Raw genomic sequence first — 24918 nt, forward strand, 5'->3', positions numbered from 1 at the left:
AGTGACTAATGTTTAACTTATCTATTTATCTAAAAGTTAATATATAGCATACCACAATATTATATATGGCCACTTAAATTTCAAAAGTATTTCTATTTGTTTAGCTCATTTCATAAATAAATATTAATCCAGTGTCATTATTATCACTTGTACGTATGTGTACTATACTACTATTGTTACCATAGACAATATATACTTATTAATTATTAGCTATTGAATAATTTATCTTGGTTTTTCAAAATCTAGAAGGCCAATACTTTTTGACAAGAAACTTAATAATAGTGTTTCATTTGATTTAATATATTAAATGAGGCACACAATTTTATGGAAACTCTGTATTCAACAATTTAACTATGAAATTTTTTATCTCATTTTTACCCTACAATAATGTTACATGAATAACTAATTTGTGTACAGCTACTTAAAGTACACAAAGTCCAAAATATACCTATTTGTGATAGTTATACAAATAATTATACAGCTAATGTGATATTTGTGTTTTTATCCCAACAATAAAGAAAAGTAATAAACAAATGAAATCAAAGATACTAATGTCTACCTCTAGTAGGGTGGTAGCATAACCATAATATACTTGTGGCAAAAAAGAAGAAAAAAAAAAAACTAGAATAATCCAATGTATGTTAATGTCATAGATACCAAACTGGCTATTGTTGTGAATCTTTCAACTTATGATTTCTAGCTTTTAGATTTGCTGCATCGTACATTTTATACTTGAATAGTTGAATGTTTAATCAAATAAGGAAAGGAGAAAAGAACACAGGGTAGCTAGCCGAGGGCGCATAATACTTTGGTCTGATATAGAAAAGATTTAATGGTCCAAAAAGGAAGAAATAAAACCATTTGTCCTATGTACCCTTTTAAGTCCTTGCAAACTATACAAAGATCTCCAATTATTAATGAACATGGGTAAAAATAAAAATACCATAAATGCCTAAATGGCATTAAATGAGAGAAACATAGATTCTTCAATAATTCACACCAATGTTTCTTGTTTGAGGTCTAAATTACATTGACAAAGAGCACATACATAAAAACTTAAGAGACATACAGTTAGCTATCACATTTTCATTCAAATACATGTCCATGAACTATTAAAAATAATAAATAAAAAAGAAAGTATACATCACAAGAAGAGGAGAACCAACAGTGGAGCTAGCATATTGGAAGAGGAGAACCATTCCACTCCTTTAGACAATCCAACATTGGATCAATCAATTTTCCTTGACACATAGCAGTGAATACCTTATCACATTCCTCACCAGGGGACCTAACTTTCTCACCTGTCAGCAAATCTGTTCCCAAAGTTTCTCTCACAAACCTGTAAATTGGATATGATCTACACTCCTTGATTCTGTTAGGAACAGCAGCATTTCCATTCTCAACTCCAATTCTTGCACTCTCAATCTCTTTGGGCAAAAGGGTCTTCAGCTCTTGCTCAAAAGCTCCAATCTTTTGGAAAATTGAGGTGCTTGCATTGCACTCTTTCTCACCATTCTGTAAAGCATGATCAACCAAGACTTGTCTCAGCTTCTGCATCAGAGGGTAGCTTGCGCTGCACGGATCATCGGCGTAGGCGAACACATACTCGCGATCCACGACCTTGAGCAAGTCCTTTTCGCAGAACCTGGACGGATGTAACTCGCCGTTTACCCCCATTGTGAGCACCCTTTTGGCCACTTGGCTCACTGTGTTCTTCACCGTGTTCTTCAGATTCTCCTCTAAATGCCTAAGATCAATGGCTTGGCACAACGCTACCAAGTAAGTTGATGACATCAGCTTCAATATATCAACTGCCTCAGCTGTTTTTCTTGATGAGATCAATCCCAAGGAGTTCACATCTTGGTTATGTTGCTCAGCACTCTGAACATGGTTTGTCACAGGGTTTGCAAGATATTGCAGCTCAGAGCAGTATGAAGCCATGGCGATTTCCGCGCCTTTAAAGCCGTAATCCAAGCTCGGATTCCGGCTAGCGGTTAAATTCGAAGGCAGACCGTTGTTGTAAAAGTCATTAACTAACTCGGAGAATTGAGCAAACATGAGTTTGCCAATGGATGCTATGGCCAGCCGGGTGTTATCCATCGACACACCAATCGGAGTCCCTTGAAAGTTCCCCCCGTGCAGTGCCTTATTCCTCGACACATCGATCAATGGATTGTCGTTTACAGAGTTGATCTCCCTCTCGATCATCTTCGTGCTATGGCGAATCACCTCAATTTGTGGCCCTAACCATTGAGGCGAAGTTCGAAGAGCGTATCTATCTTGTTTCGGCTTCTGAAGAGGATCAATCTCATGAACCTTCTCTGCAGCTTTAACATATGAGCTTCCATCTAAGATATGTTCCATTATTGCTGCAGCTTCAATCTGACCAGGGTGGTGCTTCAATTTGTGAGTTAGATGATCAGTAAACTCCGGCTTCCCCTGCATAACTTCCGCGAAAATTGCCGACAAAACCTCCGAGAGGACGGCCAGTATGTTGGCCTCGAAGAGTACCATTGAGGCTAGGCCAGAACCAACAGCAGTTCCGTTGACCAGAGCCAGACCTTCCTTGGGCTGCAAGTCAAAGAAACCGCTGTCAATTCCGGCCAGCTCGAAGGCCTCTTTGGCATTGAGGAGTTGTCCATTAGGCCCAACTGACTTGGAGTTGGGCCTTCCGATTAGAAGGCCCGCTACGTAGGACAACGGGACCAGGTCGCCGGAGGCGGTGATGGTGCCGCGGAGAGGGAGGCATGGTGTAATGTTGTGGTTGAGGAACTTTGTTATGGCTTCCAAGATCTCGAATCTGATTCCGGAATAGCCTTGGAGCAATGTGTTGATCCTAACCAACATGGCTGCTCTTGTTGCTGTGTGGGACAATGTGTGACAAGATTCTGTGCTGTTGCCGAATATTCCGGCATTCAAGAATCTGTTTGGACAAAATTGAGTAATGGTCAAATTGTATTCATTAAACAAAATGCATAATATAATGATTCCTAGGAAGCTACGAACAAGTTGACTAAGTCAAACTAGTATGTTCAATGAGACAATGACCCAATAAACTATTCATGTAAACTTTTTTTATACTAATATTATATTTTTATATAAAAAAATTATTTTCTAAAAATAAACATAAAAATTAATTATTTTTTATGCAATAAATCTAATCCCTAATTAAATGTAAAATTATATTCATTAAATTTTTTTTAGATAATAAATATTAGAAAAATACTAAAAGGCTAGTTAAATTTATTGATTTTGGTCAATAGTTAGCTAACAATAGGACTAAAAATATATTGTTGGATTGTTAGATAAAAAGAATTAGATTAATGTGCTGAAGGTGTTGGACAAAAATAATAAATTCGACTGATTTTTTTATTTTTTTAACTATTAATAAAATAAATCTTTCCTATGATAAAAAAAAAATTAAACAAGTCAATAAGATTCTTATAAAAAACTGATAATTAAAAAATTATCACTTAATTTTTTTTTACTAATAAAGAAATTTTCGCTAAGATCATTTTGTAAAGTGGTTCTAAATTTTTTGCCATAATCTATGAGACCAAGACCAAACTAACATAGTTTAAAAAAATATATAATTCTATAATATTATTAATTAAGTACAAAACTATTAATTATGTACTGCACAAAGAACAACTAAGTCTGAAAAATAAGTGCACAAATCAATCAATCATACTCATTTAACTTTGTTGTTGTTATTACTAATTTTGATACACAAATTTATGTAGAACTTTGTTATATTGACAGTTAATTAAAGAGACGGATTTGTGTGTTGGAGAGGGATGAGGTATTAAATATGGATCAAGTAAAGTTGTGACATGAGTGGTTCCAAGGCTTCCATGTAGATGGAATAACCATAAATCCATAATATCGGTTACAAATTAATGGGATCACATCATATAAACTTATGGGGAAAGTTAAAAGGCAACAATTTCAGTAAAAAGAAAAATTGAAAAAAAGAATTAATTAGTATTAGTCTTAGGAAATGAATCCTCTCCAATTTTTTTAATACTTGATAAGATACAGTGTGATTTTTCACCTTTGATTCTATAAGTAGAATCAAAAATAAATAAGAGAGAGAGAGAGTAATAAATGATTAGATTTTTTTTTTCATTGGAGAGAATCCACTCCGATCCAAATAACAAAATATTTTTTCTTTACAGTTTTATTCCTCTTTTTCTCACTTAACTACCACTATTTTTTTCTGGCCTCTAATTTTTATATTATGCCACATCCATATCCATGATTGTGATATGCAAGTTTAACTGATTAAGCACTATATTATATAGGTTAAAAGTTAAAACTTATTCATACAGATACAGGTAATTTGGTTTTTCTAACTATGCGTGTTGAATTTATTAACGTATATACGTGATCCAAAAACAAAAATACAACGAAGAAAACAAAAGGTTTATATAACTTTTTTAAGTATTATCTTAATCAAGATTTCAAGATCAAGGTTGGATTGAATCAAAAATGGAATAATACGTACACCAACGCAAAAACAAAACAATACAAAAAAAAAAAAAAAGCCACAAATGGAAAGTCAGATATCCTCCTACAACTAAGCCTTTTAATTTATTTATTATTTTGTACCATTGTTAGTTAGACAAGTTCTCTTTATCTTGACCCATTTGACCTTTTCTTACGTTACATCTCACAAAGCTAAGAATTAAGTAATCTTTTGAAAACTCGAATTAAGAAGAGAGAGGGGTGGTATAAATTAAAGGTTTTAAGATCTTATAAAATGCTTTAAAAACTTCAAATATTTTATATGAGATTAATTTTAATAGTGTACTGTTATTGCAAAAAACATTCATCTAATCATATATCATCACATAAAAATATTTCTATCTTTAATATATATCCCATGATTTTAAAAATATTTTATTTGTTAATAATCACATCTAAAACTATATGTGAATATGCATGTTGTATTACTTGAATATTCTAATTTTTGAAGGAAAATAGTAAAGTACTATCACATAATTTATTTTAGAAATTTATCAAATAATATCAAATATAGATATAAAAATTAGGACGAATACTAATAATGAACCTTGAAACAAAGTATAAGTGTAATATTCTTTAAAAATTGACCTGTTATTAAATGTAATGAATAAAATAACACGCTATAAGATATTTTCTGTAAAAAATACATGTAGCCTGTTTAAAATTTTAAAAATAAAAATAATAAATCGAATAATAAATTATTTTTTTAAATATTAATTATTTATATGAAAACAAATAATTAAAAATTAAAATTTATTTAATTAATAAAGAACAAAAAATTTTCTACTTAATGAAAAGAATTTAAAAAGATTGGTCACAATAAAAAAAATAATTGAAAATATAAAAATTTTAAAATTTTAATATATTTATTAAAAGAATTTTAAAATTTTTGCTAATAATAATATTAACATGTTTCCGTAAACAAATTAGCTAAACTTTTTTATGAATACAAAATATGTTCAGCGTTTCATACTTTCATTTTTGTTGGATGGCCTCTTTTTCTAACTTTGTTTTTATTAATCCAAACTGGAGTGGACCCCACAAACGGGGCACTTGGGTCATTGTACAGTGTGAGAACAGGAAAAGATCCTCCAATGGAAGGTGTCTCTGTCTCACACAAATGACGTATTCAATTAAGAGAACGATTTTGTCCATCTTTGTTCACAAATCACAAAGTGATTATTCATTATTGTATGGGATATTATTGTTCCACCAATGATTCACACTAATCTTACTTACCTAACATTTTGTGCCTTAACTTTTGAAGACAAAAAAATTAGCTATCATGTGTCTAATAATAAACACATCTTAAAATTATTATTAGTAATTATTTAAAAAATTTTATTTTAATAAATACATAATAAATATATTAAAAGTTTAATTATATATATTTTTTAAAATTTTGAATTAATAACTTCAATTTTTACTCTTAAAACACATATAAACTAAGTAAAAAAAAAATAAAAATCATTCGTCACATTATTACTTGCTTAATTATTAATTACTTAACCCCGCAAGACGAAGAGGGGTTTGGTGAGTAACAAGATACGATCCCCATGTCTTGCTTAGCGTTGTCCGCACAATTTTAAATCAAAGATAAATAATTAAATTAATTAAATTGTTTAGAGAGTAAAATATTTTAATCATATTAAATATATATTAAAATTAATTATTAAAACTAATCATTAATATAAAATATATATTAAAATACATATAAAATACATATTAAAAATAAATTAAATTAATATGTGAAACACAGAAAATGTCTAAGTGACAAATATAACTAATAAATATAAAAGATATTTGTGAATTTTTCTTAAAATAATTTAAATTAATATGTGAAACACAAAAAAAATTAAATAACACCTATTATTATTAAGAGTAATCTTAAAAAGATAATAATTTAAAGTTACGACCTTATTAACTTAATATTTATAATTTATATATATAACATTTAAAATTACATATTCATTACATCTAATATTATGAATTTATTTTAGAAGTAATTAATACATATAAAATAAAATAATTTTGGACAAATTTATGCTGATTTTTATTGTTTTTTAAACATTTTGTAGTATTAAATAGAAAAAATAATATATAGAACATACATCTATTCAATATCAACTATGGTATGTAGTATGTACTTCATTCCACTTATTAGTTATTATCCTGCAAAAAGCTAGCCCAAGTAAAATTTATTTACCATTATTAACATCATTAATAACATCTTGCACTATATGTGGCCTACATCCTATAGATTCCGAACCCAAAAACACCATCATATTTTTCATGTTCAACTAATATTCACAATAACATTAAAAAAGCAAAAAGAATTCACACCTATGTCAAATCTACAAACCGATAAAATAAAGTTTCTCAAATTAGGACATGACCTCGTCGATCACCTAATAATTACTTATAGCACGTTACTAATAACCTACCTACCGCCAAGTAACGACAATCAAAATATTCACTTATCACACAAATAAACATCAAACTCATTGATTTACAAATACAAAATTTTCTTTTTATTTTTTTGGGCAACATAGAGAAATATCATATAGAAGCTTATTAATAAGACCTTAATGAATTAAATATCAATAATGGAAGCAAAAATATATACTACGCTAGCATGCATTCGTCAATTCTAGTAACTGTAGAAGTGTTAATGACAATTAATAAAAGGAAACTCTAGCTAAAACCAATGTAATTAATATTCAATTAATTGTTACCTTATGAGTTCATTTTGAAGGGCACCACCTTGCTTGGTTCTCCTGTGTGAGGTTGCACCAAACCCTGTGGTGACACCATAGCTATCCATGCCTTTGTCCATGCTCTCCCTCACCCAATCGCTGCTTGCCTTCACCTCGGCACGTGCCTCCTCCGCCAGAGCCACCGCCACGCCACCATCGTCGTTCATGGCCACCGCGGCCACCTGGGATATGGTGAGTCCCTTGCCACCCAAGAACACCTCCTTCTTCCTGTACTCTTCTATCATCCGCTTTACCTCGTCGAGATGACTACCCTTTAGGGCCTCTGCAGCCATGACCCAGTTCAGTGGGTCATGACTGTCATTACAGAGGCTCAAGGAGTCGTTTCTGCTGCTCGAATTCTCCATTTAAAAAAAGTGGTTGGTTTAAACGTGAATAGTAATTAGATAACAAGGCTTGTATATGTATAATGTGACTATAATGATGATGATCACAAAAATGGAAGTGAACAAAAGGAGAATAAGAGAACCACCTTGGGTTTGTGATTGCAAAAAAATAATAATGAAATGAGATAAAGTGGAAAATTTTCTTAATGGGAATTGCAGGAAATTAAGAAAATTTTCCTGAGAAAAAGAGGAAAAAAGTGGGGGATTATATATATAGAGAGAGGGGGGTTGGTGACATTGAGTGTAGGTGGGTAAGCCGATGGGTTAGTTGAGAACACGAGGTGACCGTTGGATGATCATGGGAATGGAGGATCATGATGGAGACACGTGGAAGTGTGAGTAGTAGCTTTTGCAACACAACTTATGTTGTTGTTGGTGGTGGTAGTGTTAGTGCTGAGTCCAATCCAAATCTAAATCAAAATCCAAGTTTTTATTACTATTATTATTATTTTGAGCCTTATATATTAATTTTAGTCTATGTTTGAAAAAAATAAGAAGGAAAGTGAGTTGAGAAGGAAGTGCGGGTTGGTGGGTTGAGATTTGAGAAAGAGGGTAGAGGAACGCTCGAAATTCCAAAATAATAATGACTCAGTATTAAATTAAGATACGTTGATTTCTTAACTAGATAGACATCTCAATTATTAAGCTTGAGTTTATTACTTGAAAAATAATAATTGTTACGAGGCCAAGCTCCAACTCTATTGTGAAATTCAATTGAGTTGATGATTGGATCAGATTAATCGAATTTACAGTAATAGAACATAAATGTGGATTATTCAATTGGGATAGTAAATTAATAGTGTTGTTTAAGATATTATATTAGTATTCAAATTATAATTTATAGCTTTTAATTTCTAAAAGATTTGTTTTATATATAAAAGTTGTGTTGTTACTTGTTACATTTGGCTTTAATTTCTATCTCTTACAGAAAAATTAAATGATATGATATTTTCTTTTAACGGAGTTACATTAATTTAATTATATTAAAAACGTATGATAATATAATAAGTCAACAGAAAGAGGTACATATGATTAGAAAGTATAAACTACAAATATAATTAAATTTTTGAAAATTTTAAAAGTTCAAATGTACTTAATTAAGATCTTTTGCCGCGAGATAAATATAATGACCAACAATAATGTTAGGTTATTTGGATAATTAACCAAATAAACTTCAATCTAAGAATAAAGAATACAAGTTAGAATATTAGTGAATAGGTCATACCGAAATTTAATATTATAACCATGAATGTATTAACATAGTGTTTGCACTGAAAACTAATTAATTATTATTTGATGATGTTTCTCTATTAAATTACACCAGCAATCAATAATCATTTCAATATATACTCAAACCTATTTTTAGAAAAAGAAATATAAATTATAAAAATTGGTACAACAATAATGAAGTATGGCTTGCCACGTCATTGAATTAAAATGACAAATGTTTAGGCTCAATTATTATATTAATGGTGAGAATTTTCAATGAGAGTAGTAATGCAAGGTTGCCCAAAATAATGTGTTGCCTAAATTCTTGGCCGGACAGTCGGACACATGTGGTTTCGTTTCATTTTGTTAAAAGACATTGATCCGTGCGGGAAGAAAGAAAATATAAAAATCAACCACCACTAATAATACACCAAATCAACATAAACATAGCAACATTTTTTTTTATACTATCCTTATGATGATTAATATTGGATTAGTGGAGGTAAAAACGTAATATATTTTGCTTTATATAACAAATCCATAAATATCAAATTATTTTTAATAAATAAATTTTATTAATTTATATGTAAATTCTGATAAATATAAATATAAATTATGTTAACTTGTAGGTATATTTTAGTAAATATAAGTACAAACTATATATTTATATATGCAATTTTTTTAAAAAAAAGATGGACATAAATTATTACTGGTCAAATGTTGGCCCAAAATAATAATTTGTTGGCTTAGTATTGTTACAAATGTATTTGAGTGAATTATTGGAGGGAGTATACTACTTAAAGTTGGTGAGGTTTCTAGTGACTCTAATATAGTGGGAGAGGATGGTGGAGTAGAGGTCTGTATAAGAAGGGTTGGTATTGAAGATGTTTGCATTTCAAATTTTGTGGAATCTAAACTTTGATCTCATGTATCTAAAGAAGACTTTGTTTTAGAATTGTAATACATAGAATGATAAGAAAATAAAGTTTCAATGAAATTGACATGTCTATAGCAAGATAGACTTTACCATTTTTGGTCATGCACGGGTAGCCTTTATGATTGGAATCATAACCAAGAAATAGACAAATCTCATGTTTATAATCAAACTCAGAACTCTTATATGGTCTTAAGAGAGGAAAGCATGCACATCCAAACATCTTAAAGAAAGTAAAATCTGGTGATTGATTGAATAGAGTTTCATAAGAACTTTTATTATCAAGCATATTTGTTAGTAATATGTTAATGATGTAGGTAGATGTAATGAATGCATCCTCCCAAAATTGCAATGGAAGAGATGTTGTTGCCAAGAGAAAAAGTCTCATTTCGACAATATGTATATGCTTCTTTTCTATACTCCTTTGTTGGTAACGTGTATAAGGACATAACATTCTATGTTAGATATCTTTATTGACAAAAAACTCAATAGTTAAACTAATTTTTTTACATATTCTTAATTGAATCTTGTGGTTTTGTACACACGCAGAAAAAGTAACTTAAAAATATTCATCAATTTTGTCCCAAACTTCATGAAATTCGGATAAGTGAATGACTTTGTTCTTAAAAGCAATTTGTCATTGAAGCAACCAACCAAGTGGTGGAAGTTCTGTCATCTTGGCGCCAATTTTTGAACTCTTATGATTTAGTAACAGTTTTTTTGATAGCATCTAATGTGAATTGTTTAGGAATTTTTGTTGGATCAAGATGATTTTCAAAGTCCAGACTCTCAAGAGTAAGAATTATAAGATATCTCTAAGTAGAGTAGTTGTCTTTATTGAATTTTTTGACAATGGGTGAGAATGTCTTCTTTGTTAAATCATAAAGTGTAATTCATTCTCAATCAAAAGATGAAATGGTGTCTCTAGATACGATACCACGAATAGTTATATCTGTAACACTCTCTTTTAAGTAAGAGTCTTTTTTAGGTTTGTTTGATTTTTGCATAGGCCTTTTTTTTCTTCTTTTATTTGCTTTATGCTATTTTTTTCTACTTTTATAGTTCATCAATGATTAAACTTTAAACCTTTTGAATATAAAATTTTGATACTATAAAAGATGTAACAAGTAGTCAAAAGAAAAACATCACAAAGCAAAAAAAAAACTAAGAAAAAAAGAAAGCAGAGAGAAAAAAAAGTTCCTTGACTATGAAAAAAATCAAAGACAGGTTAAGAAAATTCAAATGTAATTCATTCAATCCATAATGAGATATTAGTACTATATATAGGCATTGCCTAAGACATGCTGATACACCAAGAAGCAAGAAGAACTAGTAACTTCTAACTAATTCTATACCAGCAACAACTAACCAACTAAATTACATTAGTTACTGATTTTACAATTAACTTTTCTCTTCTCCCTTAATACAATCAGCACTGCATTAACGAAAGTATGGTCATTTATAAAAGTAATGGACTATTTCAATTCACATGTTAAAAAATTTAGTGACTAATTTTGAACATTATTTTTATAAGTTTAATTAAGGAGTTACTTTCTTTCTGTCAATAGCAATCAATTTTTTGAAATTATATTTTCATTCTAAATTTTAAATTTTCTAAAAATTAAAGATTTAAGTGTGTGTGTGTAAATATTCTAACATCCAAATCATTAAGAATGTAAAAATTAGTCATGGAAGCTATAAATGAATGTGAGAGACATAATGTATGAGCTTTTAATGTGGTATCGTAGCTTCTTAAAATAAGTGAACCCCAAAAAAAAACTTTTGTATATTAGGGTTTTTCTCTGTATATGATGATGTCATTGTGACTAGATGCTAAATAATAATAATAATAATAATAATAATAATAATAATAATAACATATGAGTTTCCCGAGATGATATACGTATACAATATTTAACTAAGGATATAGGCAAATTAAATATTGTCGAATTTGAGTTCTGAGAATAGAAAAAGAAATTACTAAAAGACTCTAACAACACACACTTTTTATGAAATCTTTATTTTAATTTGTCTAATGTAATTAGTCAAATATAATTCTGATAATAAGATTCGGACGCCGGTTTTCTATTGGAATAATTGCTTTCAGTTCATGAAGGTGTCTTGAATAGTTAAATAAGTTTTCATTTCATATTAGAGTAAAGTATCGTTTTTGTCCCCAACGTTTGGGATAAATTCTATTTGTATTCCTAACGTTTAAATCGTCCTATTTATATCCTTAACGTTTGTAAAAGTTATTCAATGTTATCCTGTTATCAATTATACATCATGAGCGCTTTAGTTTGAGTTTTAAAAATCTCTTCTTGAAGTTAGAATACAAATCTCTGGATAGAATCGATGATTTACTCCAAAAAATAGCTCATCAAATATTGAAATTAATTCCTACAACATTTACATAATTCACTTTTTAAGGATAATTTTGAATCTAAACACAAATAGTGGGTATAATATTAAAACTGATCACATCCAAGTGAGACCTAATTGAAAATGAATACATTCAAATAAAAATAATTGAAAAATATAATCTAATTTGTTAGTATAATTGATAGTAAGATAATATTGAATCACTTTTATAAACGTTAAAGATACAAATAGGATAATTTAAACGTTAGGAACACAAATAGGACTTACCCCAAACATTAAGGACAAAAATGATACTTTACTCTTCATATTATTATTATTATCTGATCCACTTGTTGATTAGAAACCTTCACCAACCCCCATTGTAATCAAAGTTGCTTTGCAGTTGGTAGAAGAAAGTTGTGGTGTGAGCCTCCTTAGCTTGTCTTTGAGATTTCAAATAAATTAAATTAAACCATATATAAAATGGTTTACTATAGCTAGTTCTCTTTCTTGTGCTATCCAATAAAATACTATTTTATATTCTTAATAAATCAGAATTAACTTTTACATAAACGTACCTAAATTAAAGGGAACAAGACTATTGGACAAAATAAACTAATATATATTAAACCTAGTCATATTAATAAAGAAATAAACCATGAATTTATATCAGCATGATGCAATAACATTTAATATATAAGATTTTATCATATATATAAGTTATTAATCTTTATAGATTTGGATTTTCTAAACTTCAAAAATATTGAAGAATGACAAAGCAAGTGAGTAACATCCAGTGGATCTTCACCAAGTTATTCTTTTACATCTATTAAGTTATTAATGTACTCAAATAGAAAAACTAACAAAAGTATCTATAAAGTTTATGAATATTGACAAAAATATCCATAAACTAAGGAAATTAACGCTGTACCCATAAAAGGTGGATTACGTACGACAAAAGTATCCAAATCCTAATTTTTTGTTGATTTTTTAATAAAATTCCCAAACTATCCCCCTCATCCTCAACTCACTTTTTCAACCTTTCATAACCCAACCTCTCCTTTTAAAACCTTTGCCATGAAGTCCAAAACTACTCCTACAACAAACCAGGCCGAAATCAATGGTGGTGGTGGGGGTGGAGGATCGGACCTCAACCGGTTTAGTCATAAGTTTACTGAACCCTCTTTCTGCATGCAGCAGCACCACGACCCCTCTCTCTTCTCAGGTGCGTGACAACGGTGTTCTCCTTGGCTGGGTCAGGCGTGCCACAACAACGTTCTCCTCGGCTGAGACAGGCCCACCACGGCGACGTTTTCCTTAGGTTGGGTCACAGGCGCGCAACGAAAGTGTTGTAGTCACCTTAAGAGTGAGAGGAGGAAGCAGTGAGAGGGAAGGAGATTGGCGGTGACGGGTAGATGGGTGGTAGACGGTAATAAAGAGGTAGGAGGAGAGTTATGTGACTATGTGAGGATTTTTGAGAGAGGGAGAAGTGAGGAGAGAGGAAGAAGTGAGAAGAGAGGGAGTGACGGTAGAATGGGGTTAGGTAGGGTAGTTTGGAAATTTATTAAAAAATTAACAAAAAATTAGGGTTTGAATACTTTTGTCGTATGGAACCCATCTTTCATTGGTACAACGTTAATTTCCTTAGTTTAGGGGTACTTTTGTCGGCGTCGTAAACTTCATGGATACTTTTGATAGTTTTTTCTACTCAAATTTCAAGAAAATATTTTAGCATAGAAAAAGTAAGTGTTATGATTGTCTCGTATTTAAAATAAGTATTTAATTTTAATATATTATAACACAATATCAATAAAACTAATTAATTAACTATGTAAATATAATGACCATCCGATAAAATAAATATAAATAGACAACTATATAAAAATATTATTTTATACTATTATTATATCAAAATTAATAAACTCTTAAATAATTAATATTCTTATGGAACATGTGTAAATAAAACTAAGCCTACGTGCTTAGCAGCTTTTTTTGGGAATGAAATGGAGCTCCAAAACAATAATATAAAAAGGACAATTAATAAAAAAATTTGTTAACTAATTAAATGGGTATAGTTGGTAATTAGTACAGTCTCAATTAGCAACACTCATGTGAGAGTTAGTTAGAAGAGAACTGGTGTAACAATCACTGTAAGTAAGAATTTGTAAGTGATGTTAGTTAATGAAAAAGTATTACACTTTGTAATAATTCAGAGTAAAAGTTAATTCCTAACAAGGAGCCTAGCTTAGCTCCTCATTTTTTTTTTAATCAAATTTTTATTTTTTTCTTTTTTTCATCTCTTTTTTTTTTTATGTTGTTTTCTCAATGGCAAAGAACATAACATTTAATATGGTGCAGTGAATGTTTGCTATTAAATTTTTTTTATTTTTTCGATCCCTTCTTTTCTCTCTTCTCCTTCACCTATATGAAAGAAATTGATGAGATTTCACTGCTTTTGCATTTGACGATATTGTAAGAAGTGGAGTTTCCAATCAACGAGTTTTAGAGAAAAAGATCTGAATTTGACATTCTTTAGATTCATCGATACTCAATCTTTCTCATTTGATCAGCAATAGAATCTGCTCCAGTGATGAAATCAGCAACTCTAACCTTCGATCTCGATACATTAGCGCAACTCATAAATCGAATCAACGTCTTCCAAGCAGCTACGACAAGAAGAACCTTGAATCCAGCGATGGATTCGTCTTCAAATCCCTACTTCCTTCATCCTGGTGAGAATTCTGGTTCTCCAATTATTTCGGTGATTTTTTATTATCGGAATTATAGTTTTTGGTCTTAATCTATGATACGAGCATTAACATCCAAAAACAAAATTGGTTTCATTGATGGCACAATACCTAAACCAAATGAAGATGATCTTTCTTTTGCATCATGAGAAAGGTGCAACATATTTGTAGTTTTTTCGGTAAATTTCTCTCTAGCTACTGATATTGTACAAAGTGTCATTTGGCACAACAATGCTAGAATCTTTGAAAAGAATTAAAGAAAAGGTTCTACCAAGGAGACGTTTTTTCCATTGCAAAACTGGAGGAAGAATTCTTTTCAATTAAACAAGGTGATATAGCCGTCATACCTTACTTCACAAAATTAAAGATTCTATGGGAAGAGTTGCAAACCTTTCGGCCAACCCCTTCGTGTGACTGTGCCACTCCTTGTTCTTCTGATCTTGGAATTATCAGAGAGCACAAAGAAAAAACACTTGTGATCAGATTTCTTCGTGGACTAAATGAATAATATGCCATGGTTAGATCAAACATCATGATGATGGAGCTTTTACTGGCCTTGGAAATTGCATGTTCGATGCTAGCCCAACAGGAACGACAGCTCCTGGGCGTTGATATGAATGATACCAAACCTCTTCTTAGTGCAGCAACTCAAAATCCCTCAGCCCCATTCCCACAAAGAGATCAAGGTCGTGGCCAGGGCTATAGAGGCTGTGGTAGTGCCAAGCTATGCTCATTTTGCAGAAAAACTGGAAACCTTGTTGACTCTTGCTATAAAAAGCATGGTCTACCTCCTCAACTCAAAGATAGGTCTCTTGGCAAGATCAACCATGTCACTGCTAAAGACTATGAAAATAGTAGAGACATGGTCACCCTCTATCGTGAAGAAGCTGATGGTTCAAGTAGTTCATTCACTCCAAAGTAGAAACAAGCTCTTCTAGCTCTACTTCAATATCATGGAGCATCCACCACTCATAGTGTACATCAAGTTTCAGCTGCAGATACTGCTTCTTGTAATGAAAGTAATAGTGTGGTCATGTCAATTTTTTTACCACACCATCATAGTCCCTGGGTCATAGACACAGGTGCAACCATTCATGTGTTAATCTCAGTTGAAACATTTCACACTTATAAAATCATCAATCCCATTAGGGTCAAGCTGCCTAATAAGTGCATCATTATTGCATCAATTTTGGTATTATCTATTTTTTAGAAAAATTGTATCTCACAAATGTCTTACACCTTCCTTTTTTTGCATATAATCTCATATTAGTGTCTCAACTTGTTGCATCAATTGATTGTCAATTTGTCTTTAATAAATTTGGCTATGAAATACATGATTACTCTACCACATAAAGATTATTGGAACAACTAAAGTCAAAGAGGAGTTGTACACACTCAATCACAAATAGAATGCATTTGTTAGAAAAATCATATCTTTCATTTCAAGAGTTAAAAATAAATAAAAATGTAACTACACACTCTTATGATCCTTGCCATTTGGCTAAACAACGAAGATTACCATTTCATTCTAGTTCTAGCAAATCTGAATTTTGTTTTCAATTACTGTATCTTAACATTTGGGGTCCAATTGGTATTCTATCAACTAAGGATAATAGATTTTTTTTACTGTTGTTAATGATCACAGCAGATTTACTTGGATATTTTTCATGCAACTCAAATCTAAAGCACTAACACTCATTCAAAATTTTATTACTTATGCAGAAAAATAATTTAATACGAGTGTGAAGTGCATTAGATCTGATAATGGAAAGGAGTTTTAACTCAATCATTTTTATCAATCAAAAGGAATAATTCATCAAAATTCTTACGTTGAAATACCGCAGCAAAATGGGATAGTAGAAAGGAAACACCAACACTTTTTACAAGTTATAAGGGCTATACTAGTTCAATCTAATGTTTCAAATTGCTACTGGGATTTAGCAGTTCTTCATGCTGTAACTATAATCAATACTTTGCCTAGTCCTCTATTAAACAATCACAGCCCATTTTAGATTTTGTTTAATAGGAACCTAAATCTTAACAAATTCAAAGTTTTTGGTTGCTTAGTTTATGTCTCAACTATAAGTTCTCACAAGAAGAAGCTAGATCCAAGGGCTAAATTTTGCGTATTTTTGGGGTTTAAATCAGGTACAAAAGAGTTCTTAGTTTTGGACATTCAATCTAACAATTTCATAATTTCAAGAGATGCAATTTTTTATGAAACTGAATTTCTTTATAAGAAAACTACTCAACCAATTGTTGATTCCACACCCACATCAATTCAACATTCTCATTATTTACAAACTTCTCTCATTGATGACATTTTTACCACCACATCTCAATTCCCAAACATTCTGCATAATTTTCAAAACAATTCACTACCTATTGCATCAGATATAGCATCACAGCCATCTAATACAATTGACACATACACTGGCACACAAATCACAAATTCACAACCTCTAAGGAGGCCCACTAGAGAAAAAAGACCACCTGCAAACTTAAACGACTTTCAATGCATGACTACCTATATTGACAAATCTACCCAATCAACTCCCTTAAGGGATTCAATTTCAAAGTATATGTATGATCATCATTTGTCTTCTAATTATAAAATTCTTTCTGTGGCTATTGCATCTTCTATCGAGCCAAAACACTATGAGGAGGCTATTGCACACTCTTGTTGGAGAGAAGCTATATCAGCTGAATTAAAAGCTTTGAATATGAATAACACTTGGTCTCTCACTTCTTTACCTCCAGGAAAGCATGCCATCCGATGCAAATAGGTGTTTAAAATAAAATTAAAATCGGATGGAAGCATTGAAAAACACAAGACTCGATTGGTAGCAAAGGGATACACACAAACACCCGGATTTAATTTTTTTGACACTTATAGTCCAGTTGCTAAAATGACAACTTTAAGAATGCTTTTAGCAATTGGAGCTGTAAAGAACTGGCATGTACAGCAACTAGATGTCAATACAGTTTTCCTACATGGGGACTTAGATGAAGAAGTTTACATGAAGATCCCTTAAGGCTTGCAAGTGCCGAAAAGCAACCTTGCATGCAAACTTCAGAAATCCTTGTATGGGTTAAAGCTAAGCAAGCTAGTCGGCAGTGGAATGTGAATTTTACAAGCATGTTGATAGGCCTTGGATATACTCAATCAAGACACGATTACTCTCACTTCACTAAGCTGGAAAATGGTCATCTCACAACCATTTTAGTTTATGTAGATGATCTGATTTTAGCGGGCTCTAACTTGGTTAAGATCAATTTTATAAAGCAGAAATTGGATGAGGCCTTTAAAATTAAAGACATTGGAGCACTAAAATACTTTTTGGGTGTAAAGATTGCAAGAGGATCAAAGGGGATCACTGTGAATTAGAGAAAATATGTCATTGATCTGCTTGAGGAATTTAGCATGACAAATTGCAAACCGGCTTCTACTCCGATGGACTATTCATCAAAATTGGTGAAATATGATAATACAAGAAAAACGTTGAGTACCGTCGAATTTAGCGTTGGACATTAGCAGTGAGTTTTCCGTCAGATTGATCGTCGGATTTGACAATAAATTTATCACCCTAAAAGATTACTATCATAACAATATCTCCAACGGTAACGTTCATGGTAATATTTGGAGGGAAAAAAGAAATTTTCGGCGTGCCATTACCTTCGGATTTACCGGCGGGACAATCTAACAGTAATAATGTTTAGTGAAACACTGTGTTTTGGGCACACAAAAAATGTTACCATCGGATGAATTCGATGGTAACTCCGACGGTAATAATGCCCTAGATGAAAGCATGAACATCGTCTCCCCCATTTTGAATTTCACACACTCTCTCTTCATCTGGACCCTCTCTTTCTCATCACCACCACCACCTCAGTTCTCTACCCCCACCTGTCGCCGCCGAGAGCACCACCGTCACTATTCCCTCTCCGTCACTGCCATCCCTTTACGGATACCCCCCTTTCTTCTCCTTCTTCCCCTTCTTCTCTCGCTCCCCTTCGCCATCACCACCATCCTCTGCCACAACAACTTCGGCAACTACCACTACAACATCCACGTGTTCCCTTATTTCTTGTTCTGTTCTTTATTATAGGTTCTTGAACAACTCCTTTTCAATTCCTTTAATTGTAATTTAATGTAGTTTAGGTTTGAGTAGAATTTCAATATTAATTATGAATTAGTTTCGAAGTTAGTTCAGTTTAGTTTTCTACTTCTAGTGGATTTAGGTTGATTAAGTTAGGTTAGATTCAATACATTAGGTTGGAATAGTTGAAGTGTTTGGAATTGTCTAATTGTGTTAATTGCTGCATTGATGACTATTTTGCTGAGAAATTATTGCTGAAATTGTTAGTAACCTTTTAATTTTAGTTTAATTTAGTTTAGGTTTGAGTAGAATTAGAATTTTACTTTTGAATCAGTTTCAAGGTTAGTTTATTTTAGTTTTCTAATCTTAGTGTATTTAGGTTGATTAAGTTATGTTTGACTCGCCACTTTGAATGCTTGAAGTATTTGAAATTGTCTAATTATGTTAATTGCTGCATTGATGACTGTTTTGTTGAAAAATTATTGTTGAGATTATTTGATAATTTGATATATGCAGACATGATGACAGGAAGAGGTGTTATGGATCAGGCTACTAGTCGTGGTTGTAGCCGTGGTCAGTGTAGAGGGAGGATTTTATCTGGTACCCCCGGACTTCTGGATCCACTCCCTTTACTCTAACCACCCCGATCACACTACAGGTTGCAGGTTTAATGGACCAGCTGTTCATCATGGTCCCTAACCCTAACTACGTGCCTCCATCCACGGCGAGGACGCTACCTCCTACCGCTCAACAGCCCGTATCCACGACTACTCAGCCTCCAGCGACGGATGCTGCTGTGGCCCCGAAGTCCAGCCACAGAAGTGTGGCGGTAGCTGATGCCCGGCCCCTCCACCACCTCCCATCGTACGGTTGCGTATTTGGCTTGATGGCATCACGGGGTAAGTATCACGTTCAATACTCATGTATTTCCTGTTTATGGTTATCGCTGAAAGTGCCCGAATTGTTTCTAGTTTAGTTGATTTAAGTTAGGATGTTGGTTATTATTTTCTAGTTTTAATGATCATGGTTCCTATTATTGCTGAAAGTTTCTGAAAATTGATTCCTATTTAGTGTTAGGTTGATTTGGAATGCTGGTTAATGATTTCTAGTTTTATTGATTATGATTCCTGTTATTGCTGAAAATTTCTGAAAATTGATTCCTGTTTAATGGATTGAGGTTTCTGGAATACTGGTTAATGATTTCTAGTTTTACTGATTATGATTCCTATTATTGCTGAAAGTTACTGAAAATTGATTCCTGTTTAGTGGATTTAGGTTGATTTGGGTGGATTCAAGTTGATTCTTGTTTGTGGATTGTTGTTAGATTTTTGCCGAACCCCAACGCATGTACTCAGGAGATGACCAATATCAGCAAGCTGATGTATGACCAGCCCTGGCCCAGCTACATGAAGATCTTCGCTCAGACTAGGTACCGCTGGTTTGAGAAATGAGCGGTAATTACTTTCATTGTTTCTCTTTCAAACCTTTTTAACTAGTTTATATCCTCTATCTTGCTTAATTAATTTTAACATTTTTTGTTGCTGCTGCACTTCATTTGAGATGCTGAGCACGACCTGGCCATCCGGATGATATTCGACCATCGAATGGGTCGGCGGCTCCAGCAGATGCTAGATGATGTTTGTCATGGGCGAGACCAGCGGACGGGATGGCTCTGATCGGAGGTAAAGAAGCCCTGTTAGTTCATTGAGAGACCAATGCGGGGTTCAAGCATCAACGTCTCACCAACAGAGCTAACAGGGCATTGGTCAGGTCGTCCAAGTATATCGGTGGCTCGACGACCTTCATGAAGTCCAAATTTAGGCTGGTATGTAGTTCCTTTAATTTTGTTAATAACTTCATATATTCTTTTTGCATATCATTACTAGGCATTATAATAAATTTATATTTTGATGCAACTTGTGTAGTCAAAACCGTTGGATCGCGAGGCCACATTGGCGGAGATATTCAAGTACACCCACACGCTGAAGGAGAACAAAGCGAGAATTGCTCATTAGCGGTCTCAGGACCATTATGTGAGTAAACATACATCTGATTATCTTCTACTATAAAATTATTAGAAATTAACTGTGTTAAGTTAAGAAAATAATTAACACATTGATGATGACAAACATATTAATTGGGTTAATAACCCAAAGGATTTTTGATGAATTGGTTCAAGTGTGCAGGCCCAAAGTTATTTTGTTGCTGCCCAAACCAATGAAGCATATGCACTCAAGTGTGCTGAATGAAAATTGATCCACAAACCAAGTCCAATGCCAACCAAGCATTATTGAATTAAACCTAAGCTAGGCTTCACAAGTGCACTTCGGGTAAACACGAGAGAGAGAGAGAGAGAGAGAGAGAGAGAGAGAGAGAGAGAGAGAGAGAGAGCTTCATCTTCGAACTCACACACCAGAGGAGAAAGAAAGAGAAAGTTAATCAAGAAAGCAATGTCCAATCACACTAATCAAAAGCATGTTAAGCTAAGTCAGAGATCAAAGGTGATTTATTTCTATTTGCATGCAAGTTATTTTCTTCACTTCTTCTCCAACTCTCTGCAACACCATTTTGGGATAAATAAAGAAAGTAGTGTTTGATCATCTCTATTGGAAATCAATGGCTTACAATGTTACTTGGAGCCAAAGTACAATTTCAAAGGTTTGGATTTGGAATTATCACTGAGCAAACAAATCTCTACTGTTCTGTCCTCCTCGGTCAAGCCAAGAACCAGATTTTGAATCCCCAATTTTATGCTCTGTATGAAGAAAAAAGAAAAAGGAGTTTTCAGCTGGTTCAAAGTTCAAGAAGTTGACTTTGAAGGAACCCTAACCGTGGCTCTAACCAAGGTACGAAAAGGAAAAATGAATCTCATTGGAGACTAAAGAAAGAGAAACAGAATCTGAGTTTGTTTGAAAGCTTCCATGAGAGAGTTCAACGTTTTGGATAGTGTTTCTACATCAAAGAAACATTATGCCAAGATGGAGAGCTTCATCAGAGAGAGCTGAATCCGGTTCAACTTATAGCACAAAGGCTGTGAATCATCATCTCCTTCATATTTTACTGTTTGTATTTCAATTTCAATATATATATCTTTCTTTGTATTTTGTCTGAGGTAAAAGGCAAGAAAGAGAGGTATTGAGAAAAAGCCATAGAGTGAAAAAGGCTGAGAGAAACACTTAAGAGAAAAGCCAATAGTGATTTCATATTTTCTTTGGTTGTTTTTCTGTTTTGTATTAAGTACCAAAGATGTATCCCTTACTAAGTTGGGTGAGCACTTAATGTGTCTAGTTCAGTAGTTGCATAATCAAATCAAGTTTATGTTGAAGCTTGATGTGCTCAGATAAGATTATGTTGAGTCCTAGAAAATTGGTGTATGTAATACTTAAAAGATAGTGAAAATTCCACCAACGTTGTGGTAGAGCCTAGAAGTAAGTTGCATTGCACAAGGCAACTGAACCAGGATATATGGCTGTGTCATCTTCTTCCTCTCAGCTCTAATTCTATTTTTCTGGTTTTATGAGACAAAACTAAATTGTCTCCTACATAATCTACTGCGCAGACTAAACATAAACCAAGTTTTAATTTCTGGTTTTGAGGCTTAATTATTCAAGGTTAAAGAAGGCCACAGATTTAACCCCCTTTCTCTAAGCCTTATAGAAACTTCAAACTGTATATCTGTCTTACTAATCACAATTAGGGATGGCAAAAATTCCTAGCGGGGTGGTATCCGCCGGGATTTACCCGCCGAGGGACGGATATGGGGAGGGTTTTCTACTTGCGGGGATGTGGGGATAGAGGTCCTCGTCCCGTGGAGACCCATTTAACCCTGTATATGTATAAAGACTAGAATACCCCCTTAGTATATATATACCATATGAGGGAAGGTGGGCAACCCTAGCCGTTACAATCATAAACCTTAAATCCCTAATCAAGTCTGAACTCTGAAGTCCCTCAAAACTCATCTTCTCGCCCTATCTGCTTAGAAATGCTAAACGGCAGCTGATCCACGCACGGACAGCATGGTCTCACCATTACCACCGCTAACCACCACCTCTCACCCCCTCAGTCCTTTACCACCACCTCCCACCCCCGCAGTCCCTTACCTCCTCCTTTCAGTCTCTCACGCACTGTGGAGGACAGTCAGGTCACCGTCACGCATACCACAGCAGAATTGTTGCGTCTTCTATTGTCGCGTGTTCGTCGGTCATCACGTCTTCGTCAGTCGTTGTCTCTTTACCAATCGTCACGGCTTCAACGGTTGTTACCTCTTCCCTGGTCGTCACGCCTTCGTCGGTCGTTGCCTCTTCGCCGGCCGTCGCGTCTTCTCCATCGGGTAAGTCATAAAACTCTGAAATCTTCATTATTTGCCTTGATTTTGAAGGATTTGTAATAATTTTTGTGAGTTAAATTAAGTATAATTTATATTTCTGATGTTGAATTGTTGATTTTGGTTTCTATGATTCTGAAATTTTTATTATTTATTTTGATTTTGAAGCATTTGTTATAATTTATATTTCTGATGTTGAATTGTTGAATCTGGTTTTTATGATTCTAAAATTTTTATTATTTTACTTTAATTTTGAATTTATGATGCTGAATTATTGATTTTGGTTTTTGTGATTATGAATTTTCATTATTTATTTTGATTTTGAAGCATTTGTTATGATGTATATTTCTGATGCTAATTCGGAAATTTATGTGTTTATGCTGATTCTAAAATTTATGTGTTTATGTGATTTTAGAGAATGTCTTCCTCTGATGCATTGAGTAATACTCTTGAGAAAAGTACTCCATCGGAAGAACTTATAGCTACTAATGTTCAAACTACTCAAGAGGCTCCTCAATCTCAACCTTAAGAATCTCTAACCGATACGACAACTACCAATGAAGGAACAACAAACTCTACAAGTGGTGTTCGAAAGAGGAAGTTAACCTCTAAATTGTGGAATCACTTCAAGATTGTCAAAATCAAGGAAAAATTGAAGGTTGAATGCAATTATTGCAACGAAGCTACTTAAGGAAAAATTGTGTTTATGGATATGTTTGGTTGTTTATGGAATATTTGGTTATTTATGGATATGTTTGGATGTTTATGTTTGTTGGTTATTGTTATTTAAGTCTTTAAAGACTATGAAAATTATGTTTGTAATGACAATTGAGGATGATCTTTATTTTTTTAATTTTTTCTATTTTTTAATTTTTTTAATTTTTATTTTTTTTACAAAAATCTGCGGAGACCCAGGTCTTCGGCGGATATAGGGTCCCCGTTACCCGTCGCAAGAACGGGGACAGATATTGAGGGCAGGAGGCGGATGCCTCTACCCCATGGGATTCGTTGCCATCCCTAATCACAATAACTTGTCTTAATTGCACAGGAGTCCTACACACAGAGACTAGAGGCCGCGACTCAGCAGTCTCAGCAAAGTAGAGAGGACGCCGCCGATGGTTCTGTGACCTCAGTCATTGATTCCGATGCAGTTTGGCACGAGACCGCCTCAGCCCCGTATAAGAACCCCATATTCGGGATGGGGTCGTTCTTCGCCAGCAGTCTCTGCACCTCGGCGTTGAGGCTGTCGTCAGGCTCCACCACCAGTCGAGCCATCCAGCCTAACGAAGGCATGGATTTGAGGCTGCAGGTGCAGGAGCTCCAGCGCAGCCTTCACCAGCAGGCTCAGGAGCTTAATGATTATCAGGAGAGGTATCAAGAGATCCTTACCTACGTGACGTCTATTGATGAGCTCAGGATGGAGTTTAGAGAGTCATTGGAGCGGATGCAGCATATGGAGGCTCAGATGGAGGTGTACCAGGCACAGATGCGCGCCGCTGGTATCAACTCTGCTGGTGGCCCACGGACATCACCACCTTTTGCGCCGCTGACTC

The 24918-nt window shown here is 33.4% G+C and overlaps 1 protein-coding gene across 1 annotated transcript; it reads right to left on the reverse strand.

Annotated features, from left to right (window-relative positions):
* Positions 1-967: 967 nt before the first annotated feature.
* On the reverse strand, positions 968-7870 carry LOC107617800 (phenylalanine ammonia-lyase 2). The gene is made up of 2 exons (XM_016319668.3): positions 7263-7870; positions 968-2923 (listed from the first exon to the last, which is right to left on the reverse strand). Exons 1-2 carry the CDS (start codon positions 7646-7648, stop codon positions 1174-1176), a joined length of 2136 nt encoding a protein of 711 aa, XP_016175154.1. The 5' UTR covers positions 7649-7870; the 3' UTR covers positions 968-1173.
* Between the last annotated feature and the right edge of the window lie 17048 nt (positions 7871-24918).

Source organism: Arachis ipaensis, chromosome B9 (genome assembly GCF_059453495.1).
Source record: "Arachis ipaensis isolate K30076 ecotype BB chromosome B9, ASM5945349v1, whole genome shotgun sequence".
NCBI lineage: Eukaryota > Viridiplantae > Streptophyta > Magnoliopsida > Fabales > Fabaceae > Arachis > Arachis ipaensis.

Bases quoted from the DNA above. Each gene is read 5' to 3' on its own strand.
- LOC107617800 (XM_016319668.3), bottom strand. From the start codon at position 7,648: ATGGAGAATTCGAGCAGCAGAAACGACTCCTTGAGCCTCTGTAATGAC. The intron at 2,924-7,262 runs GTAACAATTAAT...TTGTCCAAACAG, and splicing joins CTTCAAAATGAACTCATAAG to ATTCTTGAATGCCGGAATAT.